Consider the following 25003-nt stretch of genomic DNA (forward strand, 5'->3'; position numbering starts at 1 on the left):
TATGGTCCTATCTGACATTTTTGTCAAAATGGAGTTTATAATAATATTCTTATTAACATTACGTGATGTCTCTTTTTGTAAGCCATGTACATTTTTTTTGCCTTTTTTTAAGAAAACAAAAAGGGTTCTGTCTACACAAGTCTATATGGAATCCAAAAACTTTGAAGCTCAATATCGCAAAACTATTCACAACAAATAATAATAATAATAATAATAATAATAATAATAATATAATAAATTATTCAGATTCCTTTTTTTCTAGAAGCCCAGTTACCAAATGATGCAAAACTATAAAAAGCAGTCCTATGAAGCATAAAGGATGATGTTTTTATTAAATCAATACGTTTTCATTAAATAAAAAAGACAGACAGACAGATAGTTAGACAGATAGATAGATATACCTTTAATTACTTTTTAGCTTTTAGTGCCAAAACTCTAAAACCCAAACAGTTTTTCTTTCTTCCTGAAGCCGTCATGGAAGTGTCATAAATCCGTGAAATATTGCTACATGAATCCAGTAATCTGATTTTCTTCCCCGCAGAACTTCAGTTGCCCAAAATCGATCCTAAACTAAAAATGACCCAAATACTCTCACACACGGTTGGCGATACAGTCATTTATATGGATCCAGGAGATGTTTGAGGACGTCAGAGAAGAAATGCGACCCAAGAAAGTAAAATATTGATCATCCACTACAAATTAGATGGCAGTTTCTCACTGGGCTGTTGTGAAGGGAGCATCTATAGAAGCCAAAAATAAACTATTTATTGTTTCTTATGGTGAATTATGCCTGTTACATTTTATTCCGACCTTTAATTTCAAACACCAAATTTTTGGTCTCACGCATTGTCAAATGTTTTAGGATCGTTACTTTTTTTGTGTGTGATGACATTATTTTCCTAATATTAAATATTTTTAGAGATGAAATGTGGCCTACACCTGATTTCATTTCATGTACCCTAGGTCCTTTTTTACCCTGTGTTTGTAAACCATCAAAACGAGTGACGTTATTCTACCTTCAGCACAGTATCCCATGCAACCCTGTGTCGGCTGAAGGAAGTAGAGCAGGAACTCTCCACAATTCCGGACCGAGATTGGGATACGGAAAAGGCAGCAGTCTTTGGTGCTTCCGTGGAAGAACTGCCAGGTGGCACAGGCCGAGAGCTGCTTGACCTCTCCGGGCCTCGGGAGAGAGCTGTCCTTCAGAGACAACCACACCGGAGCCTGCGTCCCACAGCGGTTCATCTGCAACAAGAAACAGAGATCAAGAACCAGCAGATTGGATAGCAGTCAGAACTAATCGACAACTTCTCACCTCAACACAGCGGGTCGGCATCTCCGCGGGCTTGTTGTTTATTGAAAATCGGTACCATCCGGGCGGCAACGAATGGTCACAGATTAGATCCTGTATCGCTGTGTTCTGAAGTTCAGTGGAGTCGAAATCGACGCTACGATACGCGTTTCTCAATGTCCTGTATCCGCCCGGGTAGCATTCTGGAGCTGAAAGAACCAAGGACACAGTCAAACCAAAGACTGAATTACAACCTTTAATATTCATAAAAGAGTTTAAAACAACCTTTCGGCAAAGACAAAGGTCAGAGCTCAGAAGACAGCGAGCGAGAAGGTCGAAAACTGTGTCATTGCGGTGGCTTGAAAACGTCACTCAGGTTCATTAAAACCCAAATGGGGGTTAAAGTGACCTCCTCAGCCACTGACGTTTTTCTGGGGTAAAAATAACGCACCTTTATCTGACCCCCTTTTCCTTGCTCCTAACTTTACGCTGTAAAGGTCGGCCGAATCGTTGACGTGTGTCCGGGTCTCACGGCAAAGCGGAGACAAAAATAGTCGTGTGACTTTCAGGCTAAAACCTTTATAATCCCTTGCCATTTTCTCAGACAGCACATCTGTAACACCTTATCCTTCTCCTTCCTGTATCTCAGAGCCGAAGTGGGTCGGATGTCACTATTGCGGCTAATTATGAGAGGAAATATCGACAGGACCTGTCTAGTTTTTTTGTATGAGGACGCCTGAAGCCAGCAGTACACTGTTAATCCTCTAACGCTCCCTCTGAACATGCTAATAGAAAGTTGGGGCTGGCTGTTATGCCGTCTCTTACCGTGAACATGGCAAGCAGAGACAGGGCAGATAGCAGAAGTTATAGACACAATAGACTTGTGGGAAAATGCAGACTTTAGACAGTACACGGGACTTTCACTTGGTGCTAATATCAGCAAAGTACAAAAACACAACAAAACGAAACTAAATAATAGATATAAACACAAAAACACACACACACACACGTGTGCAGACACACACAACAACGGCATAAAAATGTGAGGAGACAAAACAAAAATGCCACCAAAGCCTAACAAACAAAAAGAACGGGGAAGCATTTTGAAAGAAAGAAAAAAGTAAAGTAAAGCAACAAAACAAAAAAGGGAACACAAAACAAAAAGCACAAAAAAACTAAAACACAACCAAACCAAACAACAGCAAAAAAAAAAAAAAATCAAAGCAACTGTCCGCGAAGCACAACAAAAAGAAAAAAAGTCAGCAAAGCACAACAAAACAAAGATAAAAAGAACAAAGCAAAACTTCAGCAAAGCACAATAAAAACTAAAAAAGTAAAGCAACATATAAATTGTCGTGGAAGCACAACAACGCAAAGCTAAGCAAAAAAGGAAAACGTCAGCAATGCACAACAAAACGCAAAGCTAAATAACAAATACATGTTTAACAAAGCACAATTAAGCAAAACAAAGCAAAAAAAAGCCAAGCGAAACAACACAAAACAAACATCGGCAAAGTACAACAAAGCTTTGTATAGTAACGCACTCGCATTTTCATCGAAAAATGAACTAGTTTAAGCTACATCTCTCAGTCAAGTCTCAAATACAGAGTTTGTTCAAAGGAACATGTTTCCACTAAAAGTCCTCATAAAGAATAAGGGCAGGTGACCTTTGACCAGCGTGGAAAAGAGCAGAAAATCTCTCCTCTAATCCTGTCTGCTCTCCAGAGGGAAGACGAGGCCGGGCAGAGAGGGCTTTCTGCCCCGCTGGAGAGCTGATGAGATCATGTCTCGGCTGGTTTAGAGTCCATAATGCCCTGCTCTTTCCAGCCTTATTCAAGGATCATTACTCTACAATTACGTCCTAAGCTTTACTCTTAGAGGTGTAATGGGGCAAAGTGAAGATAAAGACATTTAAGTGTTCATTTTATAAATACTTAATAATGGTTTGGTGTTGGATGCGGGGATGATTTGAGGGGACGCTTCTTAAGAGAAGGTAATAGAGTTTCAAGGTGGCCAGCTTTTAAAGACAAGATGAAAGTAAAAGGAGCTACTGGGTGCTTGCTTGCTTTACTTTCCATTAAAACATACACCGTTGCCAGATTCAGAAAGACACGTGCTTGATATCTTCACTGAAAATGAAAATAACAATAAAAGAACAGTAGAGAATATCAACAGAAAATTTTCATCGTATCTGACAGAAAATAAAAAAGATGACACGCAAGAACAATAAATATTCATTCGACCTTAAAGACGAATCGCACCAAAAAACAGAATAGGAGTTTAATCAGCTGAAAATTTGAGCGTAAAAAGTTTCACCAGAAGGCCACATTTAACAGAACAAGCAACGTTTGGTCTCTGTCTGTGCTTGCAGGGGTAACAACTTCAGTCAAATCTTTCTACGCAAGGTCAAAGGTTCCACAAACACTCGTGTTTTCAGGCTTCTAACCGAAGCTGGGACAGCGCTGCTGGGTAAACATCTCAGAACGCCCGGTTAATCTGTTGACTTAGAGACGGGGTGAATTTCAGACACTTCCTCAGCAGGGAATTCCACAGAAAACTTCAGATTAGACACAGACACCGTCCACTTTCTCAACATATCTATTTAACTGCTTTTGAACAATGCTTAGCCAGTTACACCCGAAGATGAAAGATAAACGTCCATTTGTGATCAAAACCTTTGACAACTTCAAGTGGTTTCAGAAGTGAAATATAAATGAAGCAAAATGGGGTTGACGGCAGAAGAACCTAAGTTTCCACAAAGAATGTTTTATTCTGTAGTTTGACGTACGAGTGTTTTAAATTGAACCACAAACCAATGCTCTGACCGTATGACGCTAATTCATTCTGACATATACCAGACAACAGGGCTGCATGTACTCAACTGTCAATCAAATGGGTTTAAACTTAATAAATAACCAAAAGAATTTGGAAAAGTGCATAAATAGATGCACAAGGTGCATTGCACTATAGTTTTTCCTACTATTTCCATCACCATTATATACTTTCCATAACCAGCTTTGTATTCGCTCGCAGAAGTTTCGGAAAAGTTTCGAAAGAACAGAAAAGTTTTGCCAACAAACAGTTTCTGAGGACAATTTTTTTTTTACGGGTGAATTATAGTATTCATTTAAATCTGGTGTTTGTTCTTAAAAGTTTTACAAAAGGTGCACAGAACGTGAACGTTTTGGTACTAAATGCAAATCTCAGAGCATGCAAAACTTCCATGACTGAAATGTTTCCTATTAATTTTAAATTCACTTGCATACGTTTGGAAAAGTACTTCCATGACGAGTTTTGCGTTCGCAATTTCGCGTTCATTTTGCAGACAGAACGAGAAACAACCTATCTTTGTGGCTCCCTGTAATTAATCATGACTAATTACACACACATATATATATATATATATATATATATATATATATATATATATATATATATATATATATATATATACATATATACATAGATAAATAGATATATAGATAGCTAGATGGACGTTTTTACACCACTTTCATTGTTTTCCCATCATCATGTCACCTTAGCAACTTCATACAAAGTCTACATTGTGAGATAAAGTTAAATAAAGACATAAAGTCAAGGTTTAACCTTCCAACAACTACACAACCAACTCAAGACACAACTCAACTCCTACAGAGCAAAAAACAAATCAATAAGAAGGAACCTGCTGAACCAAACAAGCCGCAAAGAATCTTTATTTTAAGCATGGTGTTTAAGGACTCTTAAAGCTGGAGAACTTTCACACAAGTTCATCCATATGTGCATGTGTGAGGGTTGCAGGCCTGCTAAATGTGAGTTATCTGTTGTGACAGTCTGCCTCTCGGCCGAATGAAGAACCGATTACACCGCAGGAGAGGCTTCAGCTCCAGATAGTCGCTTTCTCTGGCTCTAGAGAGAGATTCATTCAAAAATGGGTTTGGTCTGATGCTTTTATGAAATATCAGTGACCACAGGAAACTGTCCTTGATATTAAAGCGAAAGACTTTCACAGTTGCAAACGCACTCATCTGTTTCCTCCTCTCGTTCAGCCAGGAATTCACCCAGACCCCGAGGACTCAGTAACATCTCTTTTCACTCGATTTTGTTGAGTGAGGCTTATGAGGGATAATATCACATGATCCAAACACACAGCTGTCGGACATTTAATAAAGACTGAAAAGTCAACGCTGATGATTCACTGAAGAAATATCATGGACTCGTTCGCGAAGTGCTGAATGAAAGGACACCGCGGGACCGATTTTGTGCAAGAAACAATATCAAAATTTTGAGACATTTATCTGAACATTTTATGTACAGATTTGTTTATCCCTAAAACTCCAAACAATAGAGATATACACGCCAACGTTAAGAGTTTAGCATGAAATAATAGATATACAATCATGTTAAAACTTTAATATCATTCATTATATTCGTTCTGGTGATACCAACAAGCAAAGTACAACCAAAAATCACCATATGCCTGATACACATAAACTGCTAAAATATTTTGAAATTGAATGGATAAAAAAGTAAATGATTAAATTTAAAAAATGAATAAATAAATATTCAAAATATTTAAGGTTTTCTGTGCCTTGTGGTCATTAAAGGTACTGCACGACATAAAATAATGAAAAGTAAAAATAAATAAATCAAAAATAGTAAAAAAAAAAAAAAAAAAAAAAAAAAATATATATATATATATATATATATATATATATATATATATATAATTGACAATTAAAAACAAATGTTATTAAATGTTAGCATACTACATAATTTTTTTGTATTCTATTTTACTTTTCTCTCTCTCTCTATCTCTCTCTCTCTCTCTCTATACAGACTATAAAAAATAATTATTAAATATAATAAAATCACTAAGCAAAGCAAAACAGTATAGTGCAATGCAAATGATGTGCAGGCCAAATGTTCCAGCAGTATAAATGAGTGCATTTACACCTTTACACAGGTCCATAGCCTGTAATGGCGCTGAGGCATGAGCTGGAGGAAAGGACAGTAAAGATATCACAGCCCCACTAATCAGTCTGACCCCACAATCATGAGGCTCACATTCCCACAATTACTGCTCCCCTGAGGCTTAATACTCACCTACTGACTGCTCTAATGACTGCTGAAAACATCTGCACACACACACACAGAGAAAGAGAAAGAGAAAGAGAGAGAGAGAGAGAGAGAGAGAGAGAGAGAGAGAGAGAGGGGCGCAGACAGACTCCCCATTTGGTGCGCAAATGGATGTCAGTGCGCAGAGTTACAACGAAGCTTATCACAGATTTCAAACAGCTGTCCAATCCCGCTGGAGAACCGGGATATTGAGCAGTAATGAAAACAATGTCTTGCGGATTGAAAGCATATTTATCTCAACACCATGTTCCTGACGCAGCCAGGCAAAAATCTTGCGCACAACTTTTAAACGGATAAGAGCTAAATAAAATGAAACACAACACACTGCGTATTAACATAAAACGCGTTGCAGTGAAATAAATAAATGATCAAAAACAATCGAATTAAAACTGTTTTAAACTGATTTCAGTGAAAAATAAAACTTGAGTAAGTAACCAAACATTGCATGTAGCATCCTCTATCAACAGTATCCGCGCTGCAGAAACCACCTTAAAATGGCGCCAAATTACGCATTTAAAGCCGCGTTATTATTTATTTAAAGCGTGTTTTTTAACTCACCCAGCTGAGCAAGTGACTTAAGCGGCTGTAGACACAGGCACCAGATGCACACGGATGCCTTTAAAAAGACGTTAAAAAGTTCCATGTTTGAGTCTCACAGTCGCGCGTGTTTCCACTGGAATCCCATCGGAAAGTTTGGGGCAGTTTGGTTGCACAGGTAAAAAAAAAAAGTTCGCGGGGTGCAAGCTTGCTGGCACGTATTCCTCCAAAGACCCAAAGACTAAGGAAGTTTCCTCGCGTGAGACATACTTGTCCTTAATTTATGGGCTGTAAGAAGAATCCTGGACCATTTTTCCCCTCGTGTGTGTGTAAACAGTCAGCTGTCTCGAGGAGTGAAGGGGCACTCCGAGTCAGAAGCCCTCAATTAACTGGAGAGTAGGAGGACACTTACAGGATCTCTCTGGTGTTTTTACTGAAGCTAAAATGGAGAAAAGATGATTATTTCCGCGTTTAATTGAAAAGTGAAATCGCTTTTCCACGGGGGCATGTTTCTGCACAAGGCTTTAAAACACGATTCCAATTAGAAGCAAAAAAAAATGTGTTTTACAGTAGAAGGAAGCTTTAAAGGTCCACAAAGAACTTGTTATCTAGTTTCATGCTTTTGAACTGATGGGTCACGGGTGTTTTTTAGGGTTAGGGACAGAGAAACAATGTTAAATGCACCGCAACTGATGCATAGAGAGGAAAACGTACAACTTAAAAAGGATAAAATATAGATAGCATTATGTATTTCAGTACAAAATGTCAAAAGTACGCTATTATAAAGGTTACAACCAAGGACAGGAAACTTACAGTAAAAGAAAATGAGAAGAAACATGACAGCTTTCATAATAAGATTCAAACTATAAAACCTTTGTTGCTAAATGGGGCTTTTTTTACTCTCTTAGCATCGTATTAGTGCAGTCTACCACAAATAAATAAAAAGACACCATTAAAAATCATCCAAATGTGTGAATTTGATATGCTCTGGAAGTATGTTTCCTATTAGTCCTGTTAGTGTGGAAAAATAAGAAAAGAGGTCAAATGGACTTATAACAATAAATGGGTGCTAACTTATCATCATGGATGGGTGAATCTATGAGCCCTTTTGTGGTATGTTTTGAATGCTAACACATGTAAGTTGTTCAAAGCTCCCAGATGGGCTTCATTTTACCTCTGTTAAAGGTGGAAACCTAAAACCAGTGCACCACAAGAACCAAAGAAAGGTGATCTGAAGATCCGGATATAACTACAGTTGTTCTCGAAGCTTATCCTGCAAGGAACTAGCGAGGAACCTTTATTTAAGTTAACATTTAACAACACTTTCAATGTGAATTCCACTGGAACTTTTTAATATGAGCGGATCTCCTTGAAAGCATCCAGCTTTTGGTCTCAAACCTTCAGCGCCCCAGAGCTCATGACGGGGGCCAACACCTTGTTCTTCTCCAAACCAAATTCCTGACTGGCCAAATGTGCATATCCCTCTCAATCTCTTGGCACGGAGCAGCTCGGATGCCACCTGGAAGAGGGCGAGAGGGCTGAGCTGTCTGAGGCTGAAGTTTTAGCTGTTATATCCTTTTCTAATGCCTGCAGTCTGGCTGAGAGAAGAAGTTGAGGTCCCTGTCATGAACTGGCTTTAGCGAAGGTCTTTGGGTCTCATTCTCCCTCAAGCTGTTGGATTAAAGTTCAAACCTCATGCCAAGGGAGAGCCTTTGGACTTGGGCTGAAAAAAGTCTCCATCCCACTTCACAATTGATGTGCATCTCTGAGAAGGGATTTTCCTTTAAGCTGGAGCTTTGAAGAGAAGATCCCCAGAAGTTGTGATCAAGAACCAGCGCTATGTTCCGAAATCTTTTACCATCATAAGAGAAATATAAAACTTTCCCCAGATCATCAGCCTGGCACGTCAAAAGCTTCTAGACTTAGGCTCAGAGCCTTTGGAGATATGTTTATTTATTTTTTTACTCAGAAGTCACTTGCCTTGTGGGAAATGTCTATATTCTTAAAGAGATAGTTCACCCCAAAATTAAATTCTGTCAATTACTCACCTTTGTGTTTTTACAAACCCATAAGCTCTTCATTCAACTTCAAGACATAAATGAAGATGTTTTAGATGCATTCAGGGAGCTCTCTGATCCTTGCCATAGCAAGCGAAGATATTGTTAAAATGATTCATGTGACATCGGTGGTTCAACCGTGTTTCTACGAAGCTACAAGAATATGTTTTTGTGCGTAAAGATAACAAAAATAAATATTTGCATCACCCTATAGTATGATTTTTGAAAGTATTGCATACGTAAACGATGTATGCCAAATATTTATGTGGATATGTTCTGATCAAAGAGTAAACAATCAACTACCAAGCATTTATTTGAACTACATTTAAATAATAAAATGCTTAAAGTTAGTAAACTAAATTTAGAAGATTGCGATAAAAAAAATCCTTTAATCATAATTTTTTTTGTCAGTGTATCCCTTTAAAGCCTGACTTTAAGGGTGATTTTCAGAGCCCAGCCTCATGAAAATGCCTATCAATAATGACCTGGAATATTTTGAGATAATGACCTGGAATATTTTGAGTGGTGATTACATAAAAAAAAAGAAAAAAGGAAAAAACCTTCTAGCAATGCAAGAATTCTAGCAATTAATGGATAGGTGACACTTGCAGGAATGTTTTAATCAGGACCAATAAAGAGTGCATTTGAAACTCTTTTTATCTCTTTATTTATTTATTTTTTTTTATTCAGACACCGCTCACCTTGTAAAATTAATAATCTAAAGGCGTTCAAAGTATGAGCTACAAATGTCTTCAGCAGCATAAATGTGAAAAAAAAATACCTTGTAGATAAAGGGCTTTTCAACTACAAGGTTTATACCTTAAAACCCCTTCTGAAATCATACATCATGTACTGGGATGCTAAACCAAGATCTTTCATGTTTTAAAAGGTCATGCTGTCGCATAAAGGTGGCGGTTTAGGAAACCTGTCACTCCGAAAACCCTTTAAGACCTTGAAATACAATTTCAAAGGTCTGTTATTTAAAACGTTCATCCCTCCCCTGCATATGTTTCTTCCTTCTGACTTTGTGTTAGCTGCACAGATTCTAGGTTTCTTTATTCTCAGGGTTTGAAGACGCATTAATGCTTGACTAAAAAAGAAGAAATCGACATTCAACGACATTGACACACAATTAATTATTCCCTCAGTGCAGCTGGAGCTTTACGAGACACTTTTCTGTCAGTTTAAGTTCAGATCTGCGGAGGTCTATTTAACACTGACTTCTCTAAAGCTATTTTAGGCGAAAACTATTCTTATCAATGTCTTTCATGCTGAGCTTTCGACTGAGATTGTCTCGCCATCTCAAACACAAACACACACATGTGATTTTCCCCCCCCCCCATCTGAAAGTGGCTTTTGTGGCTGTTGTGTTGACAAGCACCAGTCTTGCTTTCTTTGCTCTAACGCTCATAAACAAACTTCACAGGGGGTCGAGTGTCAAATCAGCAGGTAACAAGCCAAGCCGTCTCAATTTTCCGCGACACACTGAGTGTTACGTCGTTTAAGGGAGTATTCGGTAATTCATAAATTGTTAATGTGTACGTTCAGGCCCAAATCTGTCAAAACGTGGTCCTGTTTCACTCGACGGCGCTGTTAACTTCAACAAAATTGGGAGGAAAATTATTCACCGCAGCTCTTGCTGTGCTAATGTATTCACTGTTGTATCAGAACATCTCTCAGAAGATGATCTGCTGATGTATGACTTGTGTTCATAGTCAAATCTTATTTTGACTGTCGTACATAAAAAACGAAAACTGCATACTTGTGGATTTTTCTGAAATTTCTGAAGCATTTGTATTTATTTTCATTAACGTATATATTTAACATATATATTTGGAACATGTTAACAAAGTAATATTTTAGGAAATTAAGTAACAGGATCTTAATCACCAGTAAATTTAGCGATCAAAAATCATTTAAGTAATTTCAACCCTGTTATGAACGAATGTATGAATAAATAAGTAAATAAATAAACTAGGGCTGGGTGATAAATCGATAACGATAATTATCGAGCTATATAAATTATAAATATAAATGTACGGTACTATGGAAGATCGATAGTTAAAAAAAATTGGTCTTCTGTATTATTGATATTATCAGGCAACACAAACCTGTTTGTGATTTGAAACAATATTACTCATTAAAACATGCGGAACTAAGAAATTATTATTTACAATTAGAGTTGTTAAGGATAAATGACTGTAAAAGTGTAGAGAATTAAAACACTAATAGTTTGTCATTTTCTGACCATATTTTAAAACTACAATAAACGTTTTACATTTTTCTCAAAGAAGCTAAGATCTGCCTTTAATCCTGAAAGAAATAAAAAAACTTGACATTTATTGTGATAATTATTGATATGAAAAAAATTGCACAGTGCTAAAAAAAAAACTAATTTAACTTAATTTAAACAAGTTAATCCTGTCACATTTTAGAAAATTAAGTATCAGCATTTTAACCAACCAGTACATTTAGTTACCAATAATTATTTTAACCCTGTTATAATATGTTTGAAATTCCTAATTTGAATTAATTTATGAATTAATAAGTAAATAAAAAAATACTATTTTAATTATTTTAAACAAGTTAATCCAGTTGGCAAAGTCATATTTAAAAAAAAATTAACCAGTACATTTAAATACCAAAAATAATGTCAGCCCTGTTATACTATGTTTAAAGCGAATATAAATTAATGTATGACAATGTATGTATAAGTAAATAAATAAACATGACTACTGTATTTAACTTAATTTAACTTTGTGACCATGTGGAGGCATGGATGTTATTTCCACCCCGTCTTTCTTATAACATTTAAAATGATGTGGTTGCAGAATTGAAATTCAAACATCATCGCACATACACACAAAAAGAAAGCTGTACAATGTACAAAATAAAACGTGCACACAACCAACCCCCCTCAGAAATTCCCATCTGAGGCTGGATTTTACCACCATCTCTCCAAACAGTGGGGTAAACAAAGAAAAATCTTTACGACGGCCTGTTAAAAAGCTCCGCAAAGCTGTGACTGTAAATGTTTTCAAGCCAAAACCGCAAAGTCATCAGTGTCTGAGCATTATCAAGCTCAGGAAGGACTCTGATAGCTTGTCTTCTCCTAGAGCTTTCCCCTGACCGCTTCAAGCAACTTCACAAGGGAGAAAACATCATCCGGATGCTTTGATCCTAAACCTCTCCCAGGAAATCAGAGACTACGGGGCTGAAACCTGTTCCAGATGTCACCCGCGATGTTTACGATGAGAAACGCAAACAAAAACCACGACGAAGGAGTTGCTACTGACTGACAGCCATTCATTGACTTGTACAAGCGGTGTGAAAGGACTTTTAATTTGTGTTATTTGTTAGGATTTAGTATCTAAATAGCCCATATTTACTTTCTTAAAGGTAATAGCCCAAAAAAGAACATTTGTTTACTACCGAGTCATTCAAGACATTTCTTCTGTCAATTTCAGAGAATAGATTTGCAGAAATTTAGCATAACATCATGTGCTCACCAATGAATCCTCTTTAATAAATGGGTGCCCGTCAGAATGAGTCCAAACAGCTCATAAAAACATCACAATATCCAGAATAATTTACATAAGTCATTTTAACTCCAATCCACCGATTAGTATCTTTTGAAGTGTCTTTAAGAAGTAACAAAAGCATAATTAAGGGAATTTTAACTTCGAACCCAATTGCTTCTGGGAAAAAAAAAAATAAATAAAAAAGAAAATTATAATAATAAATATAGAATAAATAATTACACACACACATACTTATATATAATGAATTAATGAGGGAGGCTTTATCCATAATATTCTTCAGTAATTGGTTTTCGGGTGATCAGTTGTTATGAACAAATGTATTAAAAAAAAAGACTATTTAATCTATTTAGATCATTATTATTATTATGGCATTCAGCATTATTTTCTACTTACTAGCTTCTTGTTTTGTTTAAAAACATGTCATTTTACTAACTTTAAATGTGTACGTTCAATAAATATAAAATGAAAACTATTTGTACCGATTACCCTCAAAAACTGTAAACAAAAAGCATTCATTTGTTTGTTCGAAAATTTCAACGCTGGCTCAACCGATGGTGCGAGTTTAGGGGCGGGGCTGCCAGTCTGGCCAACCAATAACAGAGGGGAGCCCAGAAGACACACGTTTAATCGAATAAGCAAAACCTTTTATACCTCCTAAAAATACTAGAATTGTTTAAAAAAAGCTTAACAATCTTTTGATAAGTAACAGCTACATACCCAAAAAACTTTACAAAACCAACGCTAAAAGCCACTAATATTGCCGTACCGACGTCCTCCGTCTCAGAGGTGTCTGGGAAACACTATAATGAGGGTATAAAGTGGTTTTACGGTCCCACATCATTCACAGAGCGAGCAGCAGGACGTTCAGAGGTTCGTTACTGTAGACCGCAGGAGTTCGTCTCCACACTAGTGCCCACCATATGTGATTTATCGTTAATTAAACATCATTACAGATCAGGCTGGACCCCTTTTATGTAACCATGTGCTCGCGAGTTAATTAATCATCCTCATCTATCAAAAGGTTAACCGTATACTCATAAACGTTAAATAGCATTTATGTGATTTAACATCCCCTCACAAAAAAATGTGGTACCACTGATGATATCAGAGAATACCACACTACGCTATGACTCTTATTTGTTTTTAACATTTATTTTAACTCCGGGGTCCTAAAGCTGTTTCGATCATTGCAACGGGTAAAGCCAGCGTTATCAGATATATCCCGTCTTTTACTAAGAAACGGATCAAACAGACATGGAGGTGGACGGTTTGAAGGCAAGATCAGGCGTGACGCTGCACGTAAGATATGGACTGGTGCAGAGAAACTGAATGAGAGAGGGGGCGATGCGGGGTCAGTGGGGTCTGTCTGGTTTTTGGTTTGTTGAAAGTCAATACAATTTTCACTGCGGGGGTTACAGCATCATGATAAGGTAGAGCAGAGTCTCAGATAGCTATTAAAACTAATTCAGATGTCTGGAGGCCCAAGCACTCAGGCGGGCAATTTTATATTACTGCCGAATGCTAAAATAACGTTTTAGACCAAATATCGCTGGTTTGTCCGACTCCGCTCTGACACCGAACATATTTCCAAACAAAACCACACCAGAAACGTCAAGAGCTGGCTTGCAAAACAGCATTGTTCCGTTCTTGGATAATTTGATGGGTTTCTACTGAGCGAACGAGTCATTGAATCACTCATAAACACAGCTCTGAATGAATCGTCGTTTGAAAGGTGTAGATTTGGTTCACCGAATGGCTGACTTATAAAGAACATCCTACATACAGCGCCCTTGAACGACTCACTGAAAATAAATGAATAATAAATCAATTTTAAATGGATTTGACTGAGCTGGGCATATTTGCTTTATTGATCTCTGACATGCTATCAAAGTATGACGGACTGTCATATCTGTGCACACCGACGAACACAGAATCAATCACACATACACACAAAGATGAAAGATTAAAAAAAATATTACGTGCTGTAAAACAGTAACCGTGTTTTAAAACATAGGTTATAATGAATAACCTTTTTATAGTAAGAAACATTCCTATTTTTCAATGTAACTACGGCCAAATTATTTGCGTCCTCAAACAGAAGGTGAAGTGTCCCTGTTCTAATTTAATCAAAGCCTGTTTCTAAACAGTAATTACAGTAATTAAGAAAACTAAGTGTGTTTGAGGGGAAAAGGAAGGGGTTTTTTTTTCGCTGCTTCTACTCTCGGTTGATTACAAGCCACTTTGAGAGCCGACTGGCAGCCAAATGTTACACAGTGATTCCTGCACTGTAATTACTAAGAGTTAGCGGTGAGCTTCAAACCTGCTGCTTTCCAACCGCGGTTTCAAAATGGTGGGAATTTGTCACAGAGCTAATTAATTCTAGTATTCAAAATAATTAAGTAATAGATTAGGGGTCAATATTTCGATGGTTAGCAAGGTTTAGGTAGCCCCCTGCTTGTGGCAGAGTTCTGTGACTTTCACGGGACATTCAAACTAGACACAATTTTATGCAGAGTTGAAACAACAGGCTACACGAATAGAACTGACTTTCTTTCGCGTGAATAAGTGAAAAAAATATCCCGTGCGGCTCAACTGAGTCGATTCGGGGGTCAACGGTTCTGAACGATTCACTTAAGACTAATTCAAACAGCTGCGAGCGAGTGACAGGGCTGTTTTGTGAATCTTTGCAAACGACTCGTTTAACAGAGTCATTTGTTCGCGACTCTGTGTGATTTGAAATACCTCAAAATTGTTTTTATTCGTAATATTCCTTGTGGTCCAATCTATTTTTACGAACTTTTATGAGGCAACTCGACGCAAACGAATCTCTGCTTTGAACAGATTCAATCCAAACACGCGCTGTTAATATTAGGTTATTAACAGTTCACTTTTTTTTTACTTTTAAACAGTAAAAACTTACTTGCGCAGCAGACAGGTCTCTGCATATCATCAGTTTAAGGATCTTAAACTGCGTTTCTAATCTTTTACATTCTGAGGGAGGTTTTGTTCCTGTTCGCAGGCTGGAGTGTGACTGGGATTTAGTTTGACAGGAACTTTCAGTGCCCCCTGCTGCCTTTAAATATGCACAAAACTTTCTGAAGAACTCCTGGGGACTCGAGTTGGACAACTCTTTCACTGGATTACCAGCTAGGTTACTCGCAGGTGACACGAGATAAAAAAAAACACACAAGACGTGCGGATTAAAGGATTCATATCATCACTTTGTTTTCGAAGTTCTTCAAACCTGTTAACTAAAAACTTCGAAACTGCTGAAATCGGCGTAAGTGATGGGCTGTATCCTACACCCGCAGATATTAGCCTAATAAAATAATCTTGAACGACGAACTAAAATGAGCAAGTTTAATAAAAGTTCCAAAACAAAGTTAGTGATCGCCGATGTGCCATTTTAGCAGTTTTAGTAGGTTATTATGCTGGATCAGAGCTGGTCCGAGATTAGAAATTTACATTGAGGTTTCTGCAAATTAAGAAGCATTTGGAGAAATGCATGCCTTTTCTGAAGGATGACAAGACTTTGGCAAGCAAAAGTTAAAAATGAACCCATTTATTTTTGTTAAACTTGACCTTTTTAATGCCATCGTACAAATAAAAAAGGATAATAAAAAAGTACAATACAAGCAATAATATGTGACATGATGTAGCCTATATGTTAAATATACTACAATCGCATTACCATGTTACCATGTTTCCTCTCGTACTTATTCAGAACAATTATGCATTAAATTTCCAAAGACAGTTCATTCCCCTGCCCCAAGATTTCATGCTCAGAATCTGGGTTTCTGCAGCAGCTTTTTTTCTCCACATCTGCACGAGTCGTACACAGCTACTACCACGACTGTTATAATGCTGAAGACAATCAATAGAGCGTAACTCGCCATCTGAAAGACAATGCAGAATAGTTTGCGTTAGTAATACTACAACTGCATGGTGGTATTATGATATTAACTAGTCAAAAGTTGAATTCTTAAAACATTTACACAGTGTGCAATGTTCAGTACAGCGAAAAAAGTAAATGCACTTACCTTTGACAATACAATATTCATAATAGTCAGATCTCGTAGAGAAGCCTCTCTGCCTGCATCCTTTCCAGTGGGTTTGCACCATTTTGTTAGCAGCACTTCATCATAAACGTACTCTCCTTCCCAGTTCGATCGACCGCAGGCAAAATAATCACCGTCGTACAACAAGAGCAGTACCCAAACAAAGGGGGGAATCAGGCAGTGCAGGAAAGATTTAAGACAGAAACAGAAAGTATTGCATCTGTTCTTTCTGTCTGGACACCTCGTGGAGAAGCGTCCTAGAGAACAGCAGATGTTGGTGTTTTTTAAAGGTCTTGTTAGGAGGAACGTTATCATAAAAGCAAAGCAAGGAGGTGCAGCAAACATTAAGCTTGTTAGTTCCTTCTGCCACAGTTTTCCACACGGGCACGAAAACTGGGTGTCCATCAATGCCTCTAATCCAAATAACAAAAGGCTTAATGGAAAAGTGGTGAAAACAGCAGTTGTATTCAGATAGCTTTTAAAGTGCTTGGAAAAGTTTTGCAGTGACGACATCTTTTAAGAGCTAGACAACACAACGCATTTATTCGTTTGTTTTTATTTTTTTTGTCTTTGTCTGTGGAAATATGAAACAAAGGAATAATCAAAAATGTATTTGAAGACAAATAAAACTGTTTAAAATTCTATCTACATCTTTTTAAAGAATGAAAGAATAACAGTTTAACGGGTTGCAATAATAAAAAGTAACATCATGCAAAAAAAATAAAAATAAATAAATATATAAAATATCAAAACAAGCAAGATTATCTGCCAATGAGGTGAGCAGAATAAACTTGTTTATGTTTGAAATAAGATTATTTTGCTTATCCCATTGGCGTATTATTTTGCTTGTTCTAAGCAAAAATGTCGCTGAATTTTAAATTCGATTTTTACTTGTCTAAAAATGATTCTTAATTTAAGAATTTATATTTTGGCTGAAAAGAAGACAAAAAAGTCTAAGCTAGAAAACATTTTTTAACTGATTAATTTTATGCTATATCAACATAGTAGAAAAAGCACATTACCTTTAAAACAAAGTGGTTGTTGGAAAAGAAGACGGAGAAAAAGTCGTAGATTTGTTATCGGTGATGCAATGGAAAGTGGTTTAGACTATCTATTCTGCTGTCTCTTGTGTTTCACAGATCCCTGACTTGTCAAATACTTTATATTAAAGCATGCATGGGCAGGTACCTGAATTATTTCCTTCTTGCCCTTAAATGCCTGTATGCGTCATCTACATTCTCAAGATCTCAAGCTCTCGAGTTATTAGCCAACATTGCATTGCTACATTTTGTTTCACTTTCACATTATAAAGTGAAAATCTAAAGGAATTGTTGGCTTTTTGCATTGTCAATGCCCTCTCAACACTTACTATACACTTACAGTTTATGAATGTTTTCATTTTCACTTTTTTTTGTCATATTGTAGAAACATTTACAAACGCAAACATGCTGGGACAACATCAACACCCCCATAATAATTCACATAGCTCCCGCTCGGTCTGCAATGATACAAACAAGATAAAGTTATACGAGAAACTCAAAATGTCGCCCAACACATACAAGTAAGAGATGAATTCATAATGCATAATAGAAAATGTACTATTGAATTGTTATATTTCAGTGTGATAGAGTATATAGTGTAGACAACATGTGATCTGGGATTGATCTAAACTTTTTCTTCTATTTCTGCAGCTTGACTTGGATGTCTGTGTGAGCCGTCATCTTGAAGCTTGAACTCATGCTCCTCACTTTGTTTCCTGAGTAAGTTTGCCAGCACATCACGCCGCTCCTCTCCTTCTCTCTTTGGATCTGCGCTTCTGCAGCAGGCTGAAATGCGACCTCGGTTGCAGTCGTTAGCGGTCACGATAATAATTGTTATAATGCAGAAGACGAACGCCAGGCTATAACCTACACACTTAAAAAGAATTAGAAGAAAACAAGTGAATAAATGAGAAACACAATTAAACATCCACGATTCGTGATCAGACGCGATGTTGCCAAGTCTGCATTTTTCACACGAAATAAATATATTTTATATTTTTACATTATTGCCGAATATTGTTTGTCGCACTTGTGTCCTAAGCGACATGTGCTATTTTTTATACATTAATTTAATCAATTGAGTTTTTCCCAAACCAGCCACGAAAGAGACACGCGACAATTAATTGGAAGGTAATTCTATTACAACATACAATAATTTTATACGACGACATACAAATGATGAAAATTATGATCTCACACTGCGTATTATGTGCGTTATTCCTGGCTTAAAGTGTCAGATGTTCTTCTGAATATGATTTATTGTCACCTTTATTGCCATATACTGACAGTATAGATTACCTCATGCAAGTAAGAGAGTATTGAGCCAGAATGAATAACTCTTGATTCATTCATTCATTCATTTTTTTCTAAATAAAACTTAAAAATAATATAAATATAATATATATATATATATATATACAACACTATAATTTTAAAATGGATCAATTAACAATCAATTGACGATCAATTAATTGTTTCTGGTTTATGTTATTCTACTACATTAAATATCTTTTAACACTGTTCGCATGAATTGTATTATGTTGGTTTTTCCCGACATTTACCTTTGACTGATCAATCAACTCCCTTGTTCGTTCATAAAGCTCGGTCTGATTTTCTCTTTGGTTTAAGTCAGTAGGCTTGCACCAGTTCAAGCAAATCGGATGCAGGTCCTTGTCGCAGGCGTACCGTCCATTCCAGTCTGTGAATCCACATGCAAGATAATCTCCGTCAATGAAAAATATACAGATCCACACAATCGGTGGAATCAGGCAAGCCATCAAAACTGTTGGGAAACTCTGCCTCGCTTCATCAAACTGATGTATTGCACTTTTGTCCTGTTCTTGAGATTCTCCACTTTCGTCTCGCTCTTGAGAGGCTTCTTTGTTGCCCTGACCTTGCGCTCTTCCAACACTTTTCTGTCTTTGAGAACGGCTGCGTTTATATTTACAAGGCCTCAAAAGCATGAACATTATGACAAAAGCAAAGAGAGCGGGTACAATGAAGAGGAAACCTGTTATAAGTGAGTTCCACTTAACTTTGCACGGGCATGAGAAGTGGACATCAATCAACTCCTGCAAACCCAACAACATAAAACTCAATGGAACAGAGGTGAAGGCATTTTTCTTGGAAATCAGCTTAACCGCTGCTTTAAAAAAAGTTTTTAGTTGCATCTCCAAAGCCTTAGGAATTCTCGATCTCACGAAATTTCGGCTGTTCCTCTCTTATCGTTTCTGGAAATGTCTATATTTTCGTCCACAGGGCGCAATAATTAGATCCTCTTCAATGAAAAGAACAAGAATCATTTTCCACCTTTCATCAATAGAGGTTATACAACAGCAGAGTTAAAAAAGTGTTTTTTAAACTTACTCATACAGGTGATAGTGTTGCATCCAGGTAGGTGTAGTTAGTTGTTCTTTCACTTTTTTCACATTTTTACTTTCACTCTTCTGGCGCTTTAGATTGGTCAGCTGATTCTGTCAATCTCAATTACTAATGCTGATTTGTGCATTCAGAATCTGGGAAGAATCAAACAGGTATAAACGCCACATTGTGCAACGACAGGTTTCATATTTCTGTCTAAATACAACAGGAACGATCGCCACCGTGTGTATTATGGGGATTATAGTACAGCTGAACAGGCACTGTGGGAAAAAGTTGAAACACATTTGCATTTTTTGATGAGTTTGACACGTTTTTGAGATGGTTAACAGCTTTGATGGTGTTTTACATGTTAATGCTTTTCCAACTTGCTTCCCACTTTTAAAACTTGTTTAAATTATGGATTCAAATACACGAGCAGAAGGCTCAATTGACTTTATCAAAAAAAAAAAAAATATATATATATATTCCAGTCATTGCTGTCTTTACTGCTGGTGTGTGCTACAAATAGCTTTTTAGTCTCAATTTTTGAAGCCGGTTTTCAAATAATTGAATATATTAACCTCTTAAACAGTATTTTAAATTATTCATAAAGTACATTTTTTCACACTTTGTGATTAATACCAAGACCACTGGGTTTACTCTTTTTTTAATTATTTATTATATTTCACATCCACATTATTATCTTACATTTTATTTAACACAGTTAGAAGGTCCATTTTAATTAAACATTAATATATAGTCATAGCAAGCCAATAGAGCAAACCACAAAGATGCATTAGCAAACGGTTCATGGTATAAATACAGTAAATCCAGACAATTTTGTCAAAACAATAGACGTCACCCTAGAACTGACCCGTCATTCAAGTTGTTTTTCTTTGCAGTCTTAACAGAGACACATTTTTATGCAGATCTCCCTGATGTTTTCATATGGATCGCTGTAGTTCAACCTCTGAGCCGTAGATGGATGACTCTGATAGTTGTGTTGGCTTATTCTGCTTTTCTTGATGCTCCAGACATCTTGTTCTACAATCCCAGCAACTTACGGCAGCGATGATAATAAAGGCAAGGAATGTGAGCAGAACTAAAGCTGAAAACTAACAAAAACAAACACAAAAGTGAGAAAAAAAATACATATATAGACGATAATATGATCAAAAATAAACAGTAGACTCACTCTTGAGTAGAAAATGATTTTTTCGGTCAGTTCTCGTAATTCTGTTCCATTCACTTCAGCGTTTCTTATTCTGGTGGGTTTGCACCATTTTATCTGGAGCTCTTCATCCAAGACGTAATCTCCGTCCCAGTGTGACATGCCGCACGCTACGTATTCACCCTCAAACAACAACATAAAAATCCACAATGAAGGTGGAATCAGACTGAACAGAAAGAGCCTGGCGCAATGAGAAGATGAACGTCTGCAAGGTCTTTGGATGAACACCATCATAGTCAGAGCCAGAAGACCAGGTCCAAGAAAGATGAAGCTGATCAGCACCATGTTAAACCCAGGGTTACATGGGCAGGAAAATTCCCGATCCATCAGCTTCTCCAGTCCGATTAGAGCAAAGCAAAAATGCAGCGCTCCAAAAGAAGCTGTTTTTCCTTCTGCTTTTTCAGAATTGTTTGAAAACATCTCAAGAAACAACATTACAAATCGTTTTATTAACGATTTTAAACTGGCAGCTTCGAGGTTCACTGACTTACCGAATGAACGACTGAGAGCTTTTAAACGGGAAAGATCATTTGTTTACAGAACAATGTGCATCTCATATAGAGGAGTCTTTATTATTATCTATTTACACGTCACTGATCCTACATGAGACAAGGAGCACTGAAAAATAACAATAGAATCTATTCACATGAATGGGAGTCAACTTCATTCTTTTAGATAATTCAGAGACGCTCCATTCAACTAAATTCAATGAAAGTCATCAGAGCTAAATTAGATTGTGTTTGCCCAACAAAATGAAAACAAACAGAATTATCCCATATCATGGTACCAGTGTACAGCAGATATATTTGCACTGAACCTCTGGTAAACTATAATTAAAAGATCATTCATTCCATTCATTAGATGTTACTGTTTTAGTGACTTCCCACAAAGATGAAGAGCAAAAGATACATAAAAAAACGCAATGATGAAACAAAAAGCAAATAAATGCCATGAAAATGAACAGTCATATTAAAAATAACTAGTGGGTTATTAATTATACTATGACTATAGGGTTAAGAGCGCTTAACTGAAGGGTGTAAATGGTAGCGGCATCTAGCGATTGAGGTCGTCAATTGCAACAACAAAGCTACGTTGGCCGATACAGGGTTATGCAGCAATGAGGTTTCTTTACAAAGGATAAATTACTTCATTATTGAACAGCTCGATATGTTATTGCAAATATTATTGTTACTTATTCATCGCTGTGTCAGTGTAGTATTCGCACGAACAACATAGTAACAAAACACTCCTGTTTGTCTTTTAACGTCTACTGTACAAACGGCAATTACTATGTACTGTGTTTACGATAAACTCTAGTTACATTTAGTTTTAACTTGTTAAATCTCACAAAACATATTTCATCAATAGACTGATCTGAATTTGAAACCCTCGTCCAATCCGAACTTTCTGCTCAGGCTTCCTCAAGCTAACATCAAAATTCTATATTACTAAAATTCTTAATTATTCTTGCAGCTCACTGGAATACTTCTTTTTTTCAGTTTATATTATGTATATTAACGTGTCCGTATTTTTACACCTCAACACTATTTGTACTTTGTGTTTTTCAAAATATCTTTTGCGTGTGTATGTGTTAATTTCAGTCAATTTCTTGCACTTCTTTTTCATTTTACAGTTTTAATCACACCTGACTTATTGACACCTCCTAAAAGTAAGAACTGTGGCAATAATAATTAGTTATTATCAAAATCAGACCTATTTTGATATATAATTATGTCCAACACAATTCTAGTCAAAATGGAAGATTATAAGAAACTACTGCACATGCAACATATACCCACAAGCTAACTGCATCAGCAATCATAAAAAGACATTTCTTAGAAATATATTGTACTTAATATGTTAGAAGCTATCTGATAAGTGACGATATGACAAATGCTAGCCTTCTTGGTAACACTTTACAGTAAGGGTCCATGAATAATCATAGACTAATGCTTAAATTAATACTTAATCCATCACATACTAATCATTAAAGGTGTTAGCTAATTATGAACTAATAAAGAGCTATCCTTGACTACAGTCGGAGTCATACAGATTCATGCACGAATAATGGCAGCCTTAACCATCATGCTAGTACATGTTTGATAGTAAATGCATTAGCATTCACGGATAAACTAAATAAAACAGCTTTTTAAGAAGGAATAAGAAATACTCCGATTTTAAAAGTATTTGAGTGGTGCAAAATATAACTATAACTACGACAACTACCAAGATTGCAGATCTGAAATTAACAAAATTCTAGAAAGCAATGTCTGGGTAATGGAAACAGTTTAGTGGTACATAAAATAGATCTTAGCAGAAATTATGGCCAGCTCATATGCTAGCTATTTATCTTGGGTCATTCTTCATACACAGTTATTTTACACATGTATAAAAATAAAATATTCACTTCAGTTTGTCCATTTAGTTATTGCTTGACGCTTTGAATGTTAAACAACATTTTTGGTTTTTGAAGATTTAAACTCCAGTAATGAAATTTCTCCATTGTTTAGGTGCAACCGTGTGTGTAGCATTTGAACCAATCAGACAGACACAATTATTCATTAGATTAAGTAACAATCAGAGACTGATACACAAACTGGGTGCCAGTATGTCTGTGAATGACCCCAGGCCAGACACCTCGTCCAGATCAGATAAACTTTATGAGCTAAAAGTATGTAGAGATAATCTCCCTCCCCACTAATTCTCTTTAAAAAGAAACATAATGCAATAGGAAATTACTCCTTTCATTAAGCCCTAGACAATGTGTCCGAGAATTTCCTACAGTGCATATCCCTAGGTCATTGTGTATATTGTTACTGTTTGCGTATATTGTCTTTTTGTGTTGTATACTATATTTTAGAGTGACCATACGTGCCGTTTTTCCAGGACGTGTTCTTGCAAGGATTTCTGTATTGCTTTGATTTAAAGTACCGCAAAGCATTTCGGACACACAAGGATCTGATGTTATACCCCGATCGGTCTGCATGCAAACAAAGTCAAAGTGTAGATATTTTAGGCAATATAGAAATCCTGTCCAGGACACGTCCTGATAAAATGGCATGTATGGTCACCCTACTATATTTATGAATGTTTATGATAAATTGGTAGTTAATATCACTCCATTTGTAACAATGTTTGGTATCTATGAATTCGTTCATTCTTCATACATTTACATACTGCACAATTATTTTGCATTTTGAATGTTGAACAATAAGAATTGCGAGACTCGTGTTTAGTCACAAATACTGTGCTTTAAAGGTGCATGGATTGATATATATGTATATTATTTCTTTAGCATAGAAAATTCATCAGTTAATCGGTTAAAAGAATACGAAAAGTGTGCTCACCAGTCTAGCCATAAATACTTTCTGTTGCCTTGTAAATGGTTGTGACCTGTAATAAATAGGGGGGAAAAACAATTACATCTTTAAACATTTAAAGGACAACTTTTCATATCACTTTTGAGTGTCAGGGTAACAAAAAGAATTTCAAGGCAAATGCACAAGGAATTACACAACATAGTCAGATAGTAGTTTTATAATATATACTGTAATTATAATTATGAAGACTTGCCCGTAAGTAGTTGTGGGAACTCTGAAAATGCATGGTGGTATGTGATCCCAAGAGCTTGGGTAGGGAGAGATGGCTGCAGTTCAACACCTACAGACAAAGATATAAAGTTCACTTCATGAAAATATTACTTTTATACAAATTTTGGCGACCTGGAATACAAAAAACCTTTAAATATTC

At 36.5% G+C, this 25003-nt stretch overlaps 2 protein-coding genes across 5 annotated transcripts in view; both read right to left on the reverse strand.

The window, feature by feature from the left end:
* The window catches only part of si:ch211-246m6.5 (von Willebrand factor D and EGF domain-containing protein), a 52731-nt gene extending 45397 nt beyond the window's left edge, over positions 1 to 7334 (reverse strand). For both annotated transcript variants that reach the window (XM_043222261.1, XM_043222260.1), the window contains exons 1-3: positions 6986 to 7334; positions 1316 to 1500; positions 1017 to 1245 (exon numbers count right to left, since the gene is read on the reverse strand). In XM_043222261.1, coding sequence (XP_043078196.1) covers positions 1017 to 1245; positions 1316 to 1500; positions 6986 to 7070 — 499 coding nt within the window. In that variant the 5' untranslated portion in view covers positions 7071 to 7334. The remainder of the gene's footprint in view (positions 1 to 1016; positions 1246 to 1315; positions 1501 to 6985) is intronic.
* An 8775-nt stretch (positions 7335 to 16109) lies between these two features.
* Positions 16110 to 24652, reverse strand: LOC122327776. Of its 3 annotated transcripts, none has more exons than XR_006247718.1 (8): positions 24601 to 24652; positions 21218 to 21376; positions 20897 to 21137; positions 20029 to 20177; positions 19224 to 19360; positions 17644 to 18535; positions 16604 to 17195; positions 16110 to 16459 (listed from the first exon to the last, which is right to left on the reverse strand). XR_006247718.1 is itself a non-coding variant. In XM_043223374.1 (4 exons), exons 3-4 carry the CDS (start codon positions 19830 to 19832, stop codon positions 18287 to 18289), a joined length of 858 nt encoding a protein of 285 aa, XP_043079309.1. In that variant the 5' UTR covers positions 19833 to 19939; positions 20029 to 20177; positions 24601 to 24616; the 3' UTR covers positions 17644 to 18286. The 3 variants fall into 3 exon arrangements, 1 of the variants encoding a protein (XP_043079309.1); XR_006247717.1 differs by having other exon boundaries at positions 19224 to 19939; XM_043223374.1 differs by lacking the exons at positions 16110 to 16459; positions 16604 to 17195; positions 20897 to 21137; positions 21218 to 21376 and having other exon boundaries at positions 19224 to 19939; positions 24601 to 24616.
* Between the last annotated feature and the right edge of the window lie 351 nt (positions 24653 to 25003).

Source organism: Puntigrus tetrazona, chromosome 22 (assembly GCF_018831695.1).
Source record: "Puntigrus tetrazona isolate hp1 chromosome 22, ASM1883169v1, whole genome shotgun sequence".
NCBI lineage: Eukaryota > Metazoa > Chordata > Actinopteri > Cypriniformes > Cyprinidae > Puntigrus > Puntigrus tetrazona.